The sequence below is a fragment of the Oreochromis aureus genome, linkage group 13 (assembly GCF_013358895.1).
Source record: "Oreochromis aureus strain Israel breed Guangdong linkage group 13, ZZ_aureus, whole genome shotgun sequence".
Classification (NCBI taxonomy): Eukaryota; Metazoa; Chordata; class Actinopteri; order Cichliformes; family Cichlidae; genus Oreochromis; species Oreochromis aureus.
The window spans coordinates 7,493,138-7,515,615 of NC_052954.1; the positions used below are offsets into that span (position 1 = coordinate 7,493,138).

At 40.4% G+C, this 22,478-nt stretch overlaps 1 protein-coding gene across 2 annotated transcripts; it reads right to left on the bottom strand.

Annotated features, from left to right (window-relative positions):
- Positions 1 to 738: 738 nt before the first annotated feature.
- On the bottom strand, positions 739 to 20,830 carry LOC120443449. Of its 2 annotated transcripts, none has more exons than XM_039622183.1 (2): positions 20,056 to 20,830; positions 739 to 1,611 (listed from the first exon to the last, which is right to left on the bottom strand). In XM_039622183.1, the coding sequence occupies exon 2, from the start codon at positions 1,483 to 1,485 to the stop codon at positions 847 to 849; it is 639 nt and encodes a 212-aa protein (XP_039478117.1). In that variant the 5' UTR covers positions 1,486 to 1,611; positions 20,056 to 20,830; the 3' UTR covers positions 739 to 846. The 2 variants fall into 2 exon arrangements, with proteins under 2 accessions (XP_039478117.1, XP_039478118.1); XM_039622184.1 differs by lacking the exon at positions 20,056 to 20,830 and adding an exon at positions 2,008 to 2,494.
- Between the last annotated feature and the right edge of the window lie 1,648 nt (positions 20,831 to 22,478).

Below are 22,478 nucleotides of genomic sequence, written 5' to 3' on the forward strand. Positions count from 1 at the left end.
ACCATGATGTTGCAGTACTATGTTGTAAGTTATGAGTCATGGATGCAATGTGAACGTTCATTTAGAATAAACTTTATTGGCAAAACATGCGAACATAATAACAGAATCATATTTATAACTGTATATTCTCTATATTATCATACACTATATGTCAGCCATACAACATAAGAACAAAGCTTAACAGAATCAAATATATTGTATCAACATCTTCGTTTCCCAAACCAATAATTAACCTCACAGGGCTTCATAATCTTTACAGCAAACAACATCCTCTGTTATCAGATCCTTAAAATTAATCAATCAAAATGGAAACATTATACAATAACATCTCTATATCTATAAATTATTTTTGTTAAAATTCTTTTTTACATAAAGTCTTATTACAGATTAAATTTAATTTCAGCATTCATTAGGATTTAACATGTTTTTATATTACTCTCCATAATGTCTCTGCACAGAAAGAAAATCCCCTTTTTCTCATATTTACAACTCACAGGCACCATCTACTGGCTGTAGAATGTGACCTAGTTTCCTCCCCAGCTTGATACCAAATCTGTCACATCTGGACAGCAGCGGCTGTGCGGATATGAGCAGAGCCAAATCTCTGGTCATGAATTAGCTGAGAGTACATTCTTGGAAAGGGGAAGCCAAGAAAACAGTATTATGCAATATAACGACTGATTTTTGTTTCTTTTTTTTTTCTTTTTTAAGTAAACTTGAAGAAAATCAAAAAAAAAAAAAAAAATCCTAAAAATGTGCAGTAATTACTGCAAAAACATGGCTTTTTTAAAAATATTTTGAAAATACGTCAAACACTTGAGCCATTAAAAATACTCATCATAGCCATCAGAAGTAAGGGGGCTCCTCTCCAGTGACTCCGTTCAGTAGCGGTTTTAGATACGGGCGACACGGGCGGTTGCCCGGGGCGGCATCGTAGTGGGGGGCGGCATCACGGGCATCGGCAAAAAAAAAAAAAAAATTGGGGGGGCAGAGGGAGTGTTCGCCCAGGGCGCCAAACAGTCTAGGACCGCCACTGACTCCGTTGTCCAGTCCATTTCCTCCCAGCCATTCCTCATTCAGCTCCCACATAATATCTTGCAATGACAGCACTGGCAGTGAGCTATGCTGGACCACTGGCGGGTACCCCGTTGGGCTGCACTCTCGGCTGCTGTTGAAGAATCCAGAATCAGGAGTGTCTGCTTTGAATATTTGAAGGAGCTCGTGTATGTCTGAACTAGGGTGCATGGAGGCTGCCTGGCTGGAGCTTGAGTTGTAGCTTACCATCTCCATGGGAGGCTGATGCCACGCAGGCACCCCAGTGGAGTTTTGGCAGCCTGGCTGAGGCATGTACTCCCACAGGTTTGAGCTGGGGTTACTGCCCATTGAGCCTCCTGGTTCAATCCCATACGAGACTCCACACTGTCCATACGCTCCGGTGGCATTGAAGGCAGGAGGAAACTGTCCATTGTTCAACACCTGCTGCATTTGAGGTGCAAAGGCCTGTGTGTGGCGGCGAGCCTGTGGACTGTGCGCTGGGCTCTGAGACTGCCACTGGGCTTTGCTGGATCTTTTTTATTTTAAGGTGCGAGCTCTTCGGTTCTGAAACCACACCTGGACGGGAAATGAAGGAAAAATACGTGAGCTTAGATTTAAAAGCAGTACAGCTAAAGCACTCTATTATGCTGTGTTAATAATCGTCTTTCTCTTTTTAAGCGGAAGCTATCAGCTGTCAGTGTGTCTCTTCCCTCAAATAAGCTCCTGATAAAAACAGCTGGTGTTATCTCAACAGATAAAGACATACAGTGAGCGCGGTATCAAGTCCCCGCACAGCAACAGTGGAAGAGGTACAAAGTCCATGAGGGTCTTTAACCAGCTCGCAGGTCGAATAATGTCAAAAGTATTGTTATTTTATGTTAAAAAAAGGGAAATCCTAACCTAATCTAAACTTACAAGTTGTATTTATTTCATCATTATATTAATCTTGCTCCTTCATTAACAAATATTTACCTGGATGCGGGACTTGGGCAGGCCTGTGGTCTGGGACAGGCTCTCTCTGATGGTGATTCCAGGGTATGGGTCAGTCTCAAAGGTGGCGCGCAGCAGCTCCACGTGTTCTTTGGAGAAGCTGGTCCTCTTCCTGCGACTGGCGGTGCGAGAGGAGCCGTTGCCGGAGGACACAGGAATGGCGTCATCTGTGCAAAGAAGAGAAAGCAGATTGTTCCATCAGATCAGACGGGATATACAACCTATTTTCTAGCTGTACTATCTTTGCAGCTACATAAAGATGTAAAATGTGGTAATCCAGCTAATAGTTTTCTTGTGATCTTGTTGGTATGAGTCACTGTGCAGTGTCCCAGGAAGCTGACTGTTCATCCGGATGCAGTGTTTCCAGCAGGACAAATGTTTCTTCACTCATCTAAGTGACTCTATCAGTCTCCAGATATCACTTGGATGAGAAATGCTGCGTCTCAATGAACAGATTCAACTTTCTGGGATTTTAAAATTGTCAACCTGGATGATTGAGCGTGCAAAAGCACGCCACACTTAGTGCTGTTTGCACCTGGTGGACTGTTTGACCCAGGTAGAAAAACCTGAAAACACACAGTTTAGTTTTTCTAAGTTTTCAAACCTGGAGAGCAGCTCTTACCATTAGAGGAGTCGTTCCACATGGCAGCAGCTAGAATGGATCTCTGGATGTGCAGCAGTTGAGAATGGAGGTCACTCGTCTTTCCCTCGAAGTGTCTCTGAGTGTCCCCTGTTTACCTCAGGTCACCTTTTATGAGCTGTCACCTGAGGCCTCCACAGGTGATCCCAGTGATGTCACGGCAGCTGGATGGCTGACTCAGAGTACCCCCACCCCTTGACTCCGCCCCCACCCACGTACCCATTATCACCTAAGTTGATTGATCGTCGAAACCAGTTAATTAAAATACGACGTGCATGTGATTGTTTGCGTTTTGGGATTGTCGGCACATGATGGCCGCCCAAGAAACAGTAAATATACAGAGCAAGGTAGAGCACGAAGATTAGCCTGCAACTTTTCTGTGCACATATTTATATATCAATACACAGTTATATATTTTTTATATATTCATTTGTGTTTTTGCATATATTTTTATTGTGTTAGTGTTATATTTTATTTGTGTTAGTGCTCTGTGGTTTCATTCCAGTAATGTGGATGCATTGAAATGTGCAGCAGAAAGATATAATGTTATATTTTCACTTAAAGGAGGCCACTTTAGAAGCCACTCGTCTTTAATGCGAATATGACAGCAGGGAGTCATGTGATTAGTTTTAAACAGTCTCCTGATGATTAATCAAAACATTAACAATCTTGAAAAACAAACACTTTTGACGAATTGGAAAAGAGCACTCTGAGTTGAAGCTTGTCAGTGTCTTTGCTTTGCTCTTCATATGCAAAACACCAGCACAGCTGTTATCAGAAGAGGAAAGACAAAGGGGACCTTCTTGATTAACTGTCCTGGTCCAACAGTAGCCTCAGTAATTGGTGGGTGTGTGTATGGGGAGGGGGCAGATTGTTTAACATGTCCAGGCCTTTACTGAGCTGTGGATGCAGTGACCTTTAACCTTTATGTGTCAAACTCTATTTTCTGTCTTTAAACTAAATCAGATATTACTTCTTGCACTTACTATGCACGGGGATCCCCCCTCAAATGTTTGCCTAAGTCTTTGGCCATTTTTCACGCAGCTAGTTTTTATTGATTCTTCTAAAATCAAGAAACGCGGTGTCAGAGAGCAAAGTGCACAGATCTGTAGTATGCATTATTAAAACACAATGCAGCTTTGAAGTCTCTGTGAGTTATCTGATACAGGCGTCGACGTTTTTCTTTTTTGTGGTTATCTGTTCCTGGAGCAGAATCAATGTCTCGGTGTGTGAGACCGGCTCCTTTAAGTCCCCCTTAGTTTTTTTTATCTGTGGGTCCTATATCCAAATCCCATCACACATCCATTATCAAAGTCCTGCAAAGTAATGGGACCTTCCATCATGACCAGTGTGAGGTAATGTTTTGAGCAGAGCAACTTTACCAACTGGAATAAATCCGATTTTTATTTTTAAATAAAATGAAACGCAGATCTGTCTTTGAATATAAACGCCATGGGTGAGTTTGCACACAATGACGATGTGATTAAAGTCTGCTAAGCAGCTGATCAGCCTACAGGTTGTTCAACTAATGGAAAAGAGTCTTAGTTTGATACCGCTGCCTACAGTGAGCTGCACAAACAGCCATCTGATCAGCTTATTACTTCAATTAAATTGCATATCCTCCAAAAAGGTAAACCGTAAAAAAGTGCATTGCAGCGTAGGGGAGCGATTCACTGCAATCTTAATGCTACGATTATGACTATTGATTATTACGTTATTGCAGGTTTTCTGTTTATTTCCACAAGAGACACATACAAGCTTTTATTACTTTCTGTATAATTGATGTAACGTAATACTGGAAGAAAAATCTACAGGGGGAATTACGGGATTGCAATTTGAATAATAATTAAATGTAGAGTTATGCTAAAGGTACAGAAGTCTCACAGGTCATTTTAAAAATTCAAAATGGGTACAGAAATCTTTCAGAATACTAAAATAAAGTATGACTTTTTCGAATAAGCATGAGCTCTCTATATAAATATATAAATGATATTTTAAAAAATGACAATTTTATGCAATTTTTACATTTCATATCAGCAAAACAAATTTTAAAAAAAAGGCGTTGTTTATTTCAAAAAAAGGCAAATATCATTCTGGATACAACAGCATGCGTTCTGCTGTAAAAGCTGTAAAATGTGCAAGAATAAAAGAACAATTTACATAAGAAAAAACTTCAACACTTCTATGTGCATCTCTGCACTGATTTAAATTTGGTTTGAATATGGCTGATAAATTCACAAAGGTTTGTTAATGGAGAGCCAGTTTAGCACAATGCACCATACAAATCCAGTTAATGTATATAGTGTGTCTGTTTATGCTGATAACTGTTGTTGTACGTGATGGTTTCTAGTTTTAAAACATGAGTGTTGTCATTTCTTGACACTCACTGTTTGTCTCAAAGATATATGTTAAATTCATCACAATGAAATATTATGGCAGCTATAAACAAGTACTGAAAACAACTAGAGAATCAGACCACATGTCTAAAGACATTCAAAAATCCTTTAACCTTACCTCAGGGTGATCAATTTGTATGTTCAGTCTAAACTCTTATTTTTATAAGAGTTTAGTTTATTATAACTGACATTAATTACTGGTATTCATTTATTATTAGCATTATTTTTATGTTTTGTTTTGGGTAATATTCTATTATCATTGGACTTTTCAAGACAAGCATTTGTGGAAGAATGCGTCTTTCTGAAGGGCTCGCTGAGCTTGAGCGTGGTTGTGTAGCAGGATCCCACCTTTGCAACGAGTCAGTTCATGAAATGTGTTCGCTCCTAGTTATTCCGTGATCAGCTGTAAGCGGTGTTACTGCTAAGTGGAAGCGTTTAGGAGCCACGGGACTCAGCCGTGAAGTGGCAGACCCTGTAAGTTACACAGCGGGGCCACCGAGAGCCGAGCGCGCACAGTGCGTAAAAGTCGCGCTGATGACTTCATGTTGAGTCCCACGTCTTCTCTGGCATTAAGAACGAAAATAAATGAATAAAATAAAATAGAAACGAAATAAGTAACATTATTTTTTAATTTTAAAACAAGAACAAAAAAGAAGGAAAAAAAACTGCTCTGGAAGCTTCATGGCATGGATTTCTGTGACTGAGCAGCTCCTTTGGGTGTAAACGTGACTCAGTCATTTTCTATATAACCTGTATAATTAACATAAGCAGGACAAGACTGAAACAGTAATTCAGGCCGGTCATTTGCTGCTTTTACCCTGCGCGTTATTTAGCCTTCACAATACCCGGGCTGCCGTAATTATTGAGGCAGGAAAGGAAAATCGCTTTACTGAGATTATTGGATGTCTAGCAGTTAAAAAAAAAATTAAAAGAGAGAGATGAGTTGCATTTTAGTGACGCACAAGGAGACAGTCTCCATCCTTAAATGTGCCAAAGATCTATATAATCATTTGTGAATTTATATTTATTAACATATTTCATTTTAAATGTTATTTTCAGCACCAATGTGCAGCTATAGAGACAACCCATAAACTGGAATTTAGTTTTCAAGTTAATTCATTTATTCACGTGTTCGGGGTAATGCAAAAACTCAGCAGAGATGCAGAAATGAGAGCGCATACACATGCAGGATGATTAGAGCACACCTTTTAAACAGAAGTTAAAACAGAAAAACTTCAACTAAAAAATAAAAGCTATATACACGCAGACCAAGTGTTTTCTTCATGCGTTACACACACACATTTTTCAGCGTTTTACTTTTGTTATTATTAAATGATCTCTGTTTGTTCTCTACCTTTACTCCGATCTCATCGTCAAACACCAAGAGTAACGAATCAGGCAGCCAGAGAGGCAGGCTGCCCGCCTCAGCTGTGCTCGTCTTTGGGGTACGCACAGGTGACTGCCGCTGTGACCAAACCTCACGGTGTCGCAGGTGAAGCAGTGCGCCTGGCGTGTGGCTCTGAGACTTTCCCCACTCCTGCTTTAAATCACTGCCCGAGGGTAGCTGCTCACAGGAGGCCAAAACAACCTCAGAGCACCGGGTAATGCTCCGGATAGTCCCCTGTTTGGAGTGTAAGTGTATCTCCAGGGTTGTTAAAGAATACCAAACAGGTTTATAACCAACTGATGTTTGTGTTTTACTGCAGTGCATTGTCTCCTTTTGTGTAATTTTTCTACATAGAATAAATAAATAGCTAATTTAAAAATAAATGAATAAATAAAAGAGGCTACCAGCACTGTTCCATGAACCCCTCCCAGCCCATCAGTAGGTTTATCCCTACGCTTACGGAACTAGAACAGCAGCAGACTGCAGCCATGGATAAAAGTGGTTGGTGTGATTATTTGAGAAGAACACTGAAATAAGGTAATTTAACTCATTAAATCAGCTGTATTAAGGTAAAATTCAAATCAGCCTTGTTTTCTGCTCTGCAGCTTTGAAGTTTACTTTAACTTTAAACTTTAAAGTTGTTTTGCATTAAATTTCCTTAAGTGTTTTTTTCTGAAATTCACTAAAAATCGCTGTTATCACCAGATTTGTAATTAACAGGTTTTATGTCAGCACATCAGTTTTCTGAATCCTTGCCAAGTCAGCTAATCTTATCAAGATCCATTCAGGCCTCAGTGCTGCACAGATTAAGCAAACAGCCTGAAGTCCACGTAGCAGCAGAACTTAGCAGCTGATACGAAAACATCGTTACAATTATGTTAGCTTACCTGGCCTAGCTTCAGGCACTTGAAGCTAACATGCGAGCTAGTCTGTGAATGCTGAGGGTTAGCATGTAGCTAATGTACCTTTGTTTGACCAAGAAGATGTGCCAAACTTACCTCAAAACGTCTTCAAAATGCCTTCAGACAACTTGCAAAGTACTTCTCCTCTGAATTTAAAAAAAAAAAAAGTAAGTAAATAAAACAAGTAGGGAGAAGTTTTAAATTGATATAATTATTAACAGTTTGTATGTTCAGGCTAAACTCTGTAGCTTTGTAGATGAGCAATGCCACAAACTTACAAGATATATGTAACATAACAAAATAAACAATAGCATTTGAAACTACAAGAATCAAACTCAAAAGAATTATTTTTCAACATATTAATGACCACAATTCATTATTGTTTTAGTTTTATATTACAGTTTGGCTGTTCTGATAATATAATTTATGTTTCCATGGAAACTTTGACTTTATTCAGCATATGTAATTAATTTTTAGGAGGGACCAAAACATGAAAATAACTCACTTTAATGATATTAAGTGGAGATGTTTGGTTATGGACCCGTGTGTGTCTTTAATGAAGCGACACTAAATTAAACTAAACTATACTATAGGAACCATGCAATCACTGCACTCTGTATATCAAAGTATTCTAGAGTCAAATGTGATGCCCTCTGTGTGACAGCTAAAGCTTGGGCCAGACTGAACCAGGCAAAAGGACAACAATCCCAAACAGCAAATCAACAGTGTAATGGAGACCAGAGGTTCCATTACCTTGTTTGCATTGTTAGTATTTAATCGATGGATTGGGAATTTAAATTAGTATAATAAAGAAAAACGCATTAGTTCTTATGAATTCTTTTATTAGGTTTTGACATACAATTAAGTTGACAGCTTGTAACGGTGAAGAGACAGTGGGACTGGCCATCCTACCTGTGTCAGAGAAGAGCCAAAGTTAGAGCTGCTTGCAGTTAATCATTTGTCAATAACCTAAATGTAGTGATGGGTCCTGCAACACTGACGCACCGACACATGTATCAAGCTCACCTAGCGAAGCCTGTATCGGTGCGTGCGTCGCTTTAAGAAAAAGTCACGTGATCGATACAGCTGCTGTATCGCTCATTGCCAACGCGCCAAACTGTGTTTAAAAAGTACCGCATCCGTATCTGCCAACGGAATGGGTCGCCACAAAAAAAAAAGAAAAGAAAAAAAAACACGAAATTACTCTCGCAAAGATAAAAACAAACAAACAAACAAAACACATCTCTCCATAACAAAACGGAGCCCGAAAGAAAAAGAAATGTTTCTGCTGTGTGGGATCATTTTGATCTTTTAACTGCAAATAACTAATAGTTTGTCTTTGTTTCAGTGTAATCTATCAGAATAGGAAAAACAGCAATGCGAGTTGAAGTGTAAATTATTTATTTCATTTTATGCAGGTTAAATGTCGCATCTGTTCTGCGTTTCTTACACAAACAAAAGCACCTACTCAATGTTTAGGCATTACAGAGCCAAACATGAAAATGAGGAGACAAACACACCGAGAATGAACACAGGTCGGCCTATATTGACACTGAACAGCTTTATCATCTTTTTTTTTTATTATTAATATGTGTTTTATTATTTTCAAATCAGCATCTAGGAAGACTGTTCTGGACCAGGCAGTCCTGAATTTTATTATAAAGGACTGCCAACCCCTTAGCATTGTGGAGAGTGTCGGAGAGGAACATTCCAAGATCAGAGGATCCTTTAATGTACTGGGGGAGTAGGAAGACATCTAATCAGAACCTTTTCCACCTGGCTTTACAGCTTTTGTGTACCCCAGCTTCATCTGTGCCTGTGAGTTTTCCAAAGCTGGGGAAATGGTGTCAAAAAAACGCAATAGACTGAATGCAAAAAGATTGGATAAACTTATTTTTCTGAATAGAATTTTATAATAAACTCTGAGTCAAATGGGTAATATTACATTCACATTACTTTCATTTTAATTTTCACTTAGTGTCATTCACAATATATTTTATAGATGTCTACAATATTTGAAATGTAAAAGATATAAAATGATTCCATGGACAGTACAATACCTTACAGTGTACAAGTATGACTAGGTCATTGAATCAGTGTCTGTTGTGAGTCTCAAGTAAGTTGCCTGCAATGATATTTAAGGTCCAGCAGGTGTCAGTATGGAGCAAAACAGCAACACTGTGTCGACACAGTATCAATACAGTTTGGGGAATGTGCTGAAACGCTTCACGAGGCCTCATCTACCCATCACTACCTAAATGTGTGTGAAATGAGAACTTATAAAGGTACTCACCTGTCCTGGTCGCTTCGTGCAGGATGTGGAGCAAAAGATTGAAAGCGGCTCAATCACCTGTTTAAGAGCTCTTGGAGCAGACCAGTGTGCCAGGTTAGGGAGTATGGATAAAGAGGGTTTTTAATTTATATAGTAATGGGTGAAGCTTATGTTATTGGTTTGTTTATAGTATGTGTTGGAAATATGTATATGTTTGTGATGTGCTTTAATGTTATTGCATGTTTGTTTGTGTGGAGGGTTATGTTTTCATGTTGATTAGTTAACCCCATACTTGGGCTATTCCGGATGCTCACCTGATAAGGTAGAGTATAAAAGGAAGCCATTTTGTTTAGTTGGAGGGTTTTTTTGTTAGTGTTCTTGTGCTGTTATCATGCTTCTTTAATAAAGTGTCAATCCATGGATGTATTTTACTCCAGTCTCGCATCATATTATTGGACAGAACCTATGACCGCCGGCCAAAACTGACAAGTGGTGTCAGGAGTGCTGCCTCTAATGAATGAGGTAAATATGTTGACGAGAAGTGGAAAGAAGAATGACAGTAATGAAGTGGCAGAGGATGGTGAAGGTGCTACAGCTGATCCAGTGGCTAAAGCAGGAGCTAAACCTGGCGATAGACTGGATGAACTGACAGCTCTGGTGAAATCATTGATGCAGTCTCAAGCAACAAGAGACCAGAGAATGGACAAAGAATCAGCCCGACAAGAACAAAGATGGAAAAGTATGCAACACCAGTTTCAGCAAATTCAAGTTCAAGTGAAAGAAATGACAGAACAGCAGCAGGAACAAGAGGACAACCAAATCGAGGAGGGAGGTGAACCTGATGAGGGGCCTAGTCTGACTGGTCAGCAGATGTGGTCTCTGCCAAGACAGGAACCATTTCACCAGAGGGATCCCAAGTTGTTGCCACTCACTCCAGATGATGATATTGAGCATTTTCTCACTACTTTTGAGAGAATGGCTCAAGTCTGCCGTTGGCCTCGAGAAGAATGGGCTGTTCGACTTGTACCTCTGCTCACAGGTAAAGCACGTAGTGCTTATGTGCTAATGGACATTGGTGATTCGGAAGTCTATGATAAAGTAAAAGATGCCATTCTTGCTAAATATGAAATAACTGCTGACACATACAGAAGGTTTCGAGCCCTGGATATTCACCCCGGTGAAACTCCAAGAGAACTTTATGTGCGATTAAAAGACACGTTTTACAAATGGGCAAAACCTGAAAAATCTACAGTGAAAGACATTTCTGAACTGATGATCTTGGAGCAGTTTCTGAGGATGGTCCACCCAGATCTGGAGGTGTGGATCAGGGAACGTGCCCCCAAATCTGCAGAGGAGGCTTCACAGCTAGCGGAAATCTTCATCTCTGCCAGAACAGGATCGAGAGGAATCACCTTTGGCCGGGACAGCTTCGTGACTGGACAAAGTAAGTCTGATGGGGGTGTAAGGAGTGGTGGTATAGGCCAGAGTAGAAGTTATCCTGCAAGCAGACATTTTGTTTCTGGTAAAAGTAACAACACTAAAAAGTCACATTCAGGTTCAAAATCAGATGTTAGATGTTATCACTGTAACCAAATAGGCCACACTCAGTATACCTGCCCAGCAACAACACAAAGTAGGCCATCCCTTTTGTGTTCAGCCCCCAGACCCACATTGCCAAGTCCTGATCATGAAGCAGTAAGAACAGCACCTGTACTTGTTAATGGTCAGCGTGAAGAAGCACTCTTAGATACAGGGAGCTTTCAGTCAGTGGTTTTGGCTAGTCTAGTACCAAGAGAGCTATGGAGTGACACAAGGACTAAAATAAGCTGTGTACATGGTGATGACAAGGATTATCCCATGGCTGAGGTGTATCTGACTGTAGGTGGCCAGACATTTCTCCTGCCAGTGACTTTAGCACCCAGACTACCATATGCAGTGATATTGGGCTTAGATATACCTACACTGCTAGATTTGGTGTCTAATGAAGTTCCGGGACATGTGCATACAGTTCAGGTAGATCAGGATCACAACTTACAGAAGCAAGACATTATTCTACAGGCACAGCCAGAAAGTGCAATCCCCAGTTTGATCACCACAAGAGCTCAGAGTGCAAATGACCCGTTGAAAGAGCTACCTTTCTATGATGAAGAATTAGAAGTAAGCCCAGCAAAACCAGCTAAATCTCGAGCACAAAGACGAAGAGACAAATTTAGGGGTTCATCCAGGTTAGAGGGAATAGACCAGAGCCCCAACCTCCCTCTGGAACTTGATATCCCACCAGATATCTCTTCACTTCAGCAGGCAGATCCATCATTAAAATCCAGGTTTGATAAGGTGTCTGAGGTTGATGGACAGGTGCAAGGGAAAGTAGATGTGTTGGCAGATGCAACCTATGTGCTGAGAAAGGGTGTCCTTTATGAGTGTAAAGGCAAGACTGAAGCCATAGCATTACCACAGGCACTAAGACACAAAGTCATGGAACTTGGTCATTCTGTACCTTGGGCAGGCCATCTTGGTTTTCACAAATCTCTATATAGGATTGCAAGCCGTTTTGTGTGGCCTGGCATGTACACTCAACTACAGCAGTTTTGTAAGTCGTGTCAGATATGTCAACTCACCCTAAATAAAGGAGTGGCCCGTGCCCATCTTCAGCCATTGCCTGTCATAGATACACCTTTCGAAAGAATAGGAATGGATGTAGTGGGGCCCCTTGAAAGAAGCTCATCAGGTAATCGTTACATCTTGGTCATTTCTGATTATGCCACTCGTTATCCTGAAGCTTTCCCCCTAAGATCAGTGAAAGCGAGACAGGTTGCCAATTGTCTCCTGCAGTTGTTTTCTAGAGTAGGTATAGCTAAAGAGGTCCTGACAGACTGTGGGACAAATTTCCAGTCTAAATTTCTGCAGCAGGTATATAGATTACTTGGCATAAAAGGTATTAAAACCACCCCTTACCACCCCCAGTCAGATGGACTGGTGGAGCGTTTTAACCAGACATTAAAGAACATGCTGCGCAAATTTGTAACAGAGACTGGCTCAGACTGGGATCAGTGGCTGCCTTACTTGTTGTTTGCCTATCGCGAAGTGCCACAGGCCTCTACAGGATTTTCACCATTTGAACTGCTTTATGGCCGTCAGGTGAGAGGTCCACTCGACCTGCTGAAAGAACAATGGGAGAATCCAGAGCCTGATGGAGATAATGTAATAGCTTATGTGCTGAAAATGAGAGAGAGACTAGAACAAATGACAATACTGGCACAGCAAAATATGAAAGTGGCTCAAAACAAGCAGAAAACCTGGTATGATAAGAAGGCCAGGGAAAGGACATTCCAACCAGGACAGCAGGTGTTGCTGTTGCTTCCTACAACAGACAGCAAACTGCTAGCCAGGTGGCAAGGCCCTTACAAAATGTCTCAGCAATGTTAACTATGAGCTGTACATGCCTGACAGGAGGAAGAAACATCAGGTCTTCCATATTAACTTGTTAAAAGAATTCATGCAGCAGCAGCCCACCACGCAGCAGCCCACCACGCAGCAGCAGCAGCAGCCCACCACGCAGCAGCAGCAGCAGCAGCAGCAGCAGCCCACCACGCAGCAGCAGCAGCAGCAGCAGCAGCAGCCCACCACGCAGCAGCAGCAGCAGCCCACCACGCAGCAGCAGCAGCAGCCCACCACGCAGCAGCAGCAGCAGCCCACCACGCAGCAGCAGCAGCAGCCACCACGCAGCAGCAGCAGCAGCCCACCACGCAGCAGCAGCAGCAGCCCACCACGCAGCAGCAGCAGCAGCCCACCACGCAGCAGCAGCAGCAGCCCACCACGCAGCAGCAGCAGCAGCCCACCACGCAGCAGCAGCAGCAGCCCACCACGCAGCAGCAGCAGCAGCCCACCACGCAGCAGCAGCAGCAGCCCACCACGCAGCAGCAGCAGCAGCCCACCACGCAGCAGCAGCAGCAGCCCACCACGCAGCAGCAGCAGCAGCCCACCACGCAGCAGCAGCAGCAGCCCACCACGCAGTCTATGCAGCAGGTAAAACAGCATTGTCTTGTTCGGGCAGTCAAGGATGAAGAGGAGGGAGAACAGTTTTTTCCTACAGGCAAATCAGGGCCAAGTTTAGTGTCACTGACCCATCTTAAGCCCTCCCAGCAGGGGGATTTAAGGGCTCTTCTGCATCCAAATTTGTTCCAGGAAAAACCTGGTTTTACAAAACTGGTACAACATAAAGTCCACCTGAGGGATAATGCTCCACCCCGTAGAAAATTCTATAGGATTCCTGAACGCCTGGTGCCACAGCTGAAGAAAGAAATCGACCTAATGTTGTCACTTGGGATAATTGAAACATCAGCGAGTGAATGGTGCAGCCCAATTGTTCTGGTCCCGAAAAAGGATGGAACATTGAGGTTTTGCATTGACTTGAGATATCTCAACTCTGTCTCAAAGTTTGACCCCTATCCAATGCCTCGCATTGATGAGCTCTTGGAAAGGGTGGGGAGAAGTAAGTTCATTACCACTCTTGACCTAAGCAAGGGCTACTGGCAGGTGGCCCTAGCTCCAGAGGCAAAGGAACTGACGGCCTTCAAAACCCCGTTTGGGTTGTTTCAGTTCAGGGTGATGCCGTTTGGTCTCCAAGGGGCGCCAGCAACGTTTCAGCGGCTGATGGACCAGGTCTTGAGGGATGTGTCAGACTTTGCTGCAGCATACCTAGATGATGTTGTGATATTTAGTCAGACCTGGGAGCAGCATGTGGCTCACCTGCGACGTGTTCTAAAGCTAATCAAATCTGCTGGTCTTACTATCAATCCTCACAAGTGTAAGATCGCACAGCCGCAGGTGGAGTACCTTGGATATGTGGTTGGACATGGACAGGTGAGGCCTCAGGTGGGGAAAATGGAGGCAATCCATGCATATCCAGTCCCTACAACAAGGAAGAAGGTGCGGGCATTTACAGGCTTAGTGGGCTGGTACAGTAAATTCATCCCCCACTTTGCAGAGAGGGCAGCAGCTCTCACGGATTTGACAAAAGCGTCGGCACCGAATAAGGTCAAGTGGACAGAAGACGGTGACAGAGCTTTCATTGACCTTAAGTCAGCCATTACAAGTGATTCTGTTCTGCACAGCCCGGATTTCACTCAGCCTTTCACACTGCAGACAGATGCTTCTGGAGTAGGCATAGGAGCCGTGCTGCTGCAGGAGGTGGAGGGAGTGAGGCGCCCAGTGGTTTTCCTCAGCAGAAAGCTTCAGGACAGAGAGTCTAGATACTCCACCGTCGAAAAGGAGTGTCTTGCTATGAAGTGGGCAGTGGAGTCACTGAGGTACTATCTTCTAGGCAGACATTTCACCCTGGAGACAGACCACCGTGCCCTTCAGTGGCTGCACAAGATGAAGGAGACCAACATGCGTGTTGCAAGATGGTATCTGTCATTGCAACCTTATGATTTCACAGTGCAGTATCGTCCAGGGAAATCTAACTGTGTTGCAGACTGTCTTTCACGTATGTATGAAGATTGAAGTACAGTAGTTTAAGGAGAAGGGGGGAGGAAATGTAATGGAGACCAGAGGTTCCATTACCTTGTTTGCATTGTTAGTATTTAATCGATGGATTGGGAATTTAAATTAGTATAATAAAGAAAAACGCATTAGTTCTTATGAATTCTTTTATTAGGTTTTGACATACAATTAAGTTGACAGCTTGTAACGGTGAAGAGACAGTGGGACTGGCCATCCTACCTGTGTCAGAGAAGAGCCAAAGTTAGAGCTGCTTGCAGTTAATCATTTGTCAATAACCTAAATGTGTGTGAAATGAGAACTTATAAAGGTACTCACCTGTCCTGGTCGCTTCGTGCAGGATGTGGAGCAAAAGATTGAAAGCGGCTCAATCACCTGTTTAAGAGCTCTTGGAGCAGACCAGTGTGCCAGGTTAGGGAGTATGGGTAGCCTCCTGAGACCCAGGGGAAAAAAAAGTATTTTGATTTTAATTTTTTTTCAGATAAATCAAGTGTTGGGATGGTAAAAAAACACATTAGAAAAACAAAATTGTTTTTAACTAATTTTATTTAAATTTTACAACATGTGCACTTCAGTGTACAAGGGGAGTTCGTTGATCACGAATGTGAAACTAACAAAATTCAAGAGCTATTTAAGAAAATTAAATGCTCCACTGAAATTTTTGTAAGCAGGATATTAAAACTTATTTATATAACAATATCATAAAAATGTAGATCATGGGTCAACTTAGAAGTCACTGACACTTCACTAGCTGTAAGCCATTGGTTCAGGAACAAGTGATTGCACTGGGCTTTCTATTTCACAAAAGTCAATTCATTTATAATATCTGAGGAAGTAATGTGATTTTTTTTATTTGGAGACACAAAGGAACATGTGGCACTTCCCACATCTCACATATGTTTTACTGTTGCACCCAACCATTCTACAACTGAAATGCCTTGGACTGTTAACCATTTCAGGCAAGTGGAGTGAACCATATTTTGTTACACTCTCATCTGGTTGGGGCTTCCTTTTCTTGATTTTTGGAGAGAACTCTTCATTACTGGTATTATTCAGGTCTTGTTCACATGTTTGTCCCTGGTTTCTTAGCCAAGAGGAGCTTGAACTCCAGATTCTGTGAGTTCTTTTCGCACATTGAGATCATCGACCACTTTCAGCAAAGACGTGATCTTGTAGAAACAATCAGGTGTCATGGATTCAGCTATAATTGCGACTCTTGTTTTTTTTTTTTACTTTACTGGAAAACATTTCTGCATTTTACCCATATTTTATTTTTAACTCAAAATCAAATTCCAGATTCTCCTACATGTTGGTTTTGGACCAGATAGGACGACAGATTTCAGGTGGCCCTGTGTCTTTCTCTATTACATCTGCCACTGCATCTTGATCATCTTCGTGTGGCTCCTCCTGGGTTCTCACCCTCTCCTATCTGGCTCACATGACTCTCATCTTCTGAAAAATCTATGTTTGAGTCTCCTCAATAAATCTGTTAAGAATTCTCTCTGCCTTTGTCAAAGAGTTGTCTATTAGGAAAAGTGAAATAAATATAAGTACAAAGTCCCGGCGTGCACTCGAATACACATTAATAAATTAGTCATTTCCTCTGTGAAACTAAATAAGCTTAATTCTTAAAACCCCTCAAATTACTTACTAGATGTTTATTTTGAAAATTAATCAAAATCTGATTTTAAAAACATTTTAAATGTAAATATCATGCTTACCTTTCTTTCTTCCATAAAATGTGCTTGTGGGCATGCCAGCCATTTTGAAAAGGTAGAAAAAAAGACAATTGGCAAGGCCACACCCCACACATGTGATATCATTTTAAAAGTACTGTTGTCCTCTCTAAGAAACATCAGGACTTAGAAGAGTGGCAAGTAGAGTATGAGAAGTACAAGCAAAAACTAAATGTGTACTACAGTGCACAAAAATGAATTACTGGGTCTCAGGAGGATAAAGAGGGTTTTTAATTTATATAGTAATGGGTGAAGCTTATGTTATTGGTTTGTTTATAGTATGTGTTGGAAATATGTATATGTTTGTGATGTGCTTTAATGTTATTGCATGTTTGTTTGTGTGGAGGGTTATGTTTTCATGTTGATTAGTTAACCCCATACTTGGGCTATTCCGGATGCTCAAAATTAAATCAAATCAAATCACTTTTATTGTCACGTCACGTGTGCAGGTACACTGGTACAGTACATGTGAGTGAAATTCTTGTGTGCGAGCTTCACAAGCAACAGAGTTGTGCAAGAATACAATAACGTAAAACAAGCAAGATATAAAAATGGCTAATCTAAAAAGTAATAAATATATGTACAATATATAAAGGTATATACATTACTGAACGTGTGTACTAAATATGTTTTTCTACGTGTGTGTGTGTGTGTGTGTGTGTGTGTGTGTGTGTGTGTGTGTGTGTGTGTGTGTGTGTGTGTATACATGTTTTACAAATGAAATAATGTAAACAATAAAATAAGATATATAAAATATACAGAGGTTGGTATGTGCAAAACAGTGGCATTAATGTACAGTATGGAGTGCATAATGTTGAAGTTCCAGTAGTGAAGGTGAGGTGTCTGATAAGGTAGAGTATAAAAGGAAGCCATTTTGTTTAGTTGGAGGGTTTTTTTGTTAGTGTTCTTGTGCTGTTATCATGCTTCTTTAATAAAGTGTCAATCCATGGATGTATTTTACTCCAGTCTCGCATCATATTATTGGACAGAACCTATGACCGCCGGCCAAAACTGACAAACAGCAGAATAACTGGAATTATTAGAAAATATTGGGTTTTCTTAACTAATAATATGTATATACACACATTTTTCATCATATTCTTGCATGCATATATCCTAGATTCTTAATAAATATATATATATATATATATATATATATATATATATATATATATATATATATATGTATGTATATATATATATATATATATATACATATATACATATATATATACATATACATATACGTATATATATATATATATATATATATATATATATATATATATATATATATATATATATATATATATATATATATATATATGTATATGTATATATATATATATATATATATATATATATATATATATATATATATATATATATATATATATATATATATATATATATATATATATATATATATATATATATATATATATATATATATATATATATATATATATATATATATATATATATATATATATATATATATATATATATATATATATATATATATATATATATATATATATATATATATATATATATATATATATATATATATATATATATATATATCATATATATATATATCATATATATATATATATATATATATATATATATATATATATATATATATATATATATATATATATCATATATATATATATAGAGATAGATATAGATATATATATATAATAGTGTTCTGATGTGCACTAACTGGTGGAGGTTCTGAATGATAATAAAGTGGCTACTCTATTCTATTGTAAAGGAAATAATAGCTTGAGGTGTTGTAATGCTCCGGTCAAAGTCCAGACCTCAACTTGTATGAAATGCTGTGGCGGGACTTTACGAAAGCTGCAACAAACCTCAGTGAACTGAAGTAATGTTGTAAAGAATAGTGGGTCATAAAGAAAATGATTACTGTGAATTTTTGTTATTCATTGTGGTTCTGCATAAATCATGGGGTAATCTACTGTAGTTTTCACAGGACTGCGGAGAGTCCTTCTTTTCACATAATATTTCATTTTAAATTTCTTCAGTACTACTTGGTATATAGTGACACTTATAGGACTGAAATTTATAAATGCAATTTTTTAAATTCATCATTCAGTCTGAATGATGAATTTAAAACCGTTCAAGGTAATTCTTTCATTCAAAGTAATGCAAAGCAACCCCAAAACTGTCTTCCTCTTCCCCAGAAATGGATCGTTTAACGTTACGTATAGATATTCCGGGGGGGGTCGGAAGGGGCGTGAGCACCCGCCCCTTTCCTGATGGGTGCCCAAAGTGCCCTTTTGTTGAGGCAAATATTTTTTTAATTTTTAATTGTTTTTTTCAAGTGTGTGTGTGTGCGTGCGGAGTCCTGTCTGTGCCCCTCAACAGGATCTGGCTTGCATCAGTCACATGATCACCATTGTCCAGTCCATTTCCTCCCAGCCATTCCTCACCCAGCTCCCACATAATATCTTGCACTGCCAGCACTGGCAGTGAGCTATGCTGGACCCCAGTGGCGTTTTGGCAGCCTGCATGAGGCATGTACTCCCACAGGTTTGAGCTGGGGTTACTGCCCATTGAGCCTCCTGGTTCAATCCCATAGGAGACTCCACACTGTCCATACGCTCCGGTGGCATTGAAGGCAGGAGGAAACTGTCCATTGTTCAACACCTGCTGCATTTGAGGTCCATAGGCCTGTGTGTGGCGGCAAGCCTGTGGACACTGCGCTGGGCTCTGAGCTTTGCTGGATCCTTTTGATTTTAGGGTGCGAGCTCTTGGTTCTGAAACCACACCTGGACGGAAATGAAGGAAAAATACGTGAGCTTAGATTTAAAAGCAGTACAGCTAAAGCACTCTATTATGCTGTGTTAATAATCGTCTTTCTCTTTTAAGCGGAAGCTATCAGCTGTCAGTGTGTCTCTTCCCTCAAATAAGCTCCTGATAAAAACAGCTGGTGTTATCTCAACAGATAAAGACATACAGTGAGCGCGGTATCAAGTCCCCGCACAGCAACAGTGGAAGAGGTACAAAGTCCATGAGGGTCTTTAACCAGCTCGCAGGTCGAATAATGTCAAAAGTATTGTTATTTTATGTTAAAAAAAGGGAAATCCTAACCTAATCTAAACTTACAAGCTGTATTTATTTCATCATTATATTAATCTTGCTCCTTCATTAACAAATATTTACCTGGATGCGGGACTCGGGCAGGCCTGTGATCTGGGACAGGCTCTCTCTGATGGTGATTCCAGGGTACGGGTCAGTCTCGAAGGTGGCGCACAGCAGCTCCACGTGTTCTTTGGAGAAGCTGGTCCTCTTCCTGCGACTGGCGGTGCGAGAGGAGCCGTTGCCGGAGGACACAGGAATGGCGTCATCTGTGCAAAGAAGAGAAAGCAGATTGTTCCATCAGATCAGACGGGATATACAACCTATTTTCTTGCTGTACTATCTTTGCAGCTACATATCTATCTATCAGTCTCCAGATATCACTTGGATGAGAAATGTTTTGTCTCAATGAACAGATTCAACTTTCTGGGATTTTAAAAATTGTCAACCTGGATGATTGAGCGTGCAAAAAGCACGCCACACTTAGTGCTGTTTGCACCTGGTGGACTGTTTGACCCAGGTAGAAAAACCTGAAAACACACAGTTTAGTTTTTCTAAGTTTTCAAACCTGGAGAGCAGCTCTTACCATTAGAGGAGTCGTTCCACATGGCAGCAGCTAGAATGGATCTCTGGATGTGCAGCAGTTGAGAATGGAGGTCCCTCGTCTTTCCCTCGAAGTGTCTCTGAGTGTCCCCTGTTTACCTCAGGTCACCTTTTATGAGCTGTCACCTGAGGCCTCCACAGGTGATCCCAGTGACGTCACGGCAGCTGGATGGCTGACTCAGAGTACCCCCACCCCTTGACTCCGCCCCCACCCATTATCACCTAAATTGATTGATCGTCGAAACCAGTTAATTAAAATACGACGTGCATGTGATTGTTTATGTTTTGGGATTGTCGGCACATGATGGCCGCCAAGAAACAGTAAATATACAGAGCAAGGTAGAGCACGAAGATTAGCCTGCAACTTTTCTGTGCACATATTTATATATCAATACACAGTTATATATTTTTTATATATTCGTTTGTGTTTTTGCATATATTTTTATTGTGTTAGTGTTATATTTTATTTGTGTTAGTGCTCTGTGGTTTCATTCCAGTAATGTGGATGCATTGAAATGTGCAGCAGAAAAATATAATGTTATATTTTCACTTAAAGGAGGCCACTTTAGAAGCCACTCGTCTTTAATGCGAATATGACAGCAGGGAGTCATGTGATGAGTTTTAAACAGTCTCCTGATGATTAATCAAAACATTAACAATCTTGAAAAACAAACAAACACTTTTGTCGAATTGGAAAAGAGCACTCTGAGTTGAAGCTTGTCAGTGTCTTTGCTTTGCTCTTCATATGCAAAACACCAGCACAGCTGTTATCAGAAGAGGAAAGACAAAGGGGACCTTCTTGATTAACTGTCCTGGTCCAACAGTAGCCTCAGTAATTGGTGGGTGTGTGTGTGTGGGGAGGGGGGGCAGATTGTTTAACATGTCCAGGCCTTTACTGAACTGTATGTGGATGCAGTGACCTTTAACCTTTATGTGTCAAACTCTATTTTCTGTCTTTAAACTAAATCAGATATTACTTCTTGCACTTACTATGCACGGGATCCCCTCAAATGTTTGCCTAAGTCTTGACCATTTTTCACGCAGCTAGCTTTTATTGATTCTTCTAAAATCAAGAAACGCGGTGTCAGAGAGCAAAGTGCGCAGATCTGTAGTATGCATTATTAAAACACAATGCAGCTTTGAAGTCTCTGTGAGTTATCTGATACAGGCGTCGACGTTTTTCTTTTTTGTGGTTATCTGTTCCTGGAGCAGAATCAATGTCTCGGTGTGAGACCGGCTCCTTTAAGTCCCCTTAGTTTTTTTATCTGTGGGTCCTATATCCAAATCCCATCACACATCCATTATCAAAGTCCTGCAAAGTAATGGGACCTTCCATCATGACCAGTGTGAGGTAATGTTTTGAGCAGAGCAACTTTACCAACTGGAATAAATCCGATTTTTATTTTTAAATAAAATGAAACGCAGATCTGTCTTTGAATATAAACGCCATGGGTGAGTTTGCACACAATGACGATGCGATTAAAGTCTGCTAAGCAGCTGATCAGCCTACAGGTTGTTCAACTAATGGAAAAGAGTCTTAGTTTGATACCGCTGCCTACAGCGAGCTGCACAAACAGCCATCTGATCAGCTTATTACTTCAATTAAATTGCATATCCTCCAAAAAGGTAAACCGTAAAAAAGTGCATTGCAGCGTAGGGGAGCGATTCACTGCAATCTTAATGCTACGATTATGACTATTGATTATTACGTTATTGCAGGTTTTCTGTTTATTTCCACAAGAGACACATACAAGCTTTTATTACTTTCTGTATAATTGATGTAACGTAATACTGGAAGAAAAATCTACAGGGGGAATTACGGGATTGCAATTTGAATAATAATTAAATGTAGAGTTATGCTAAAGGTACAGAAGTCTCACAGGTCATTTTAAAAATTCAAAATG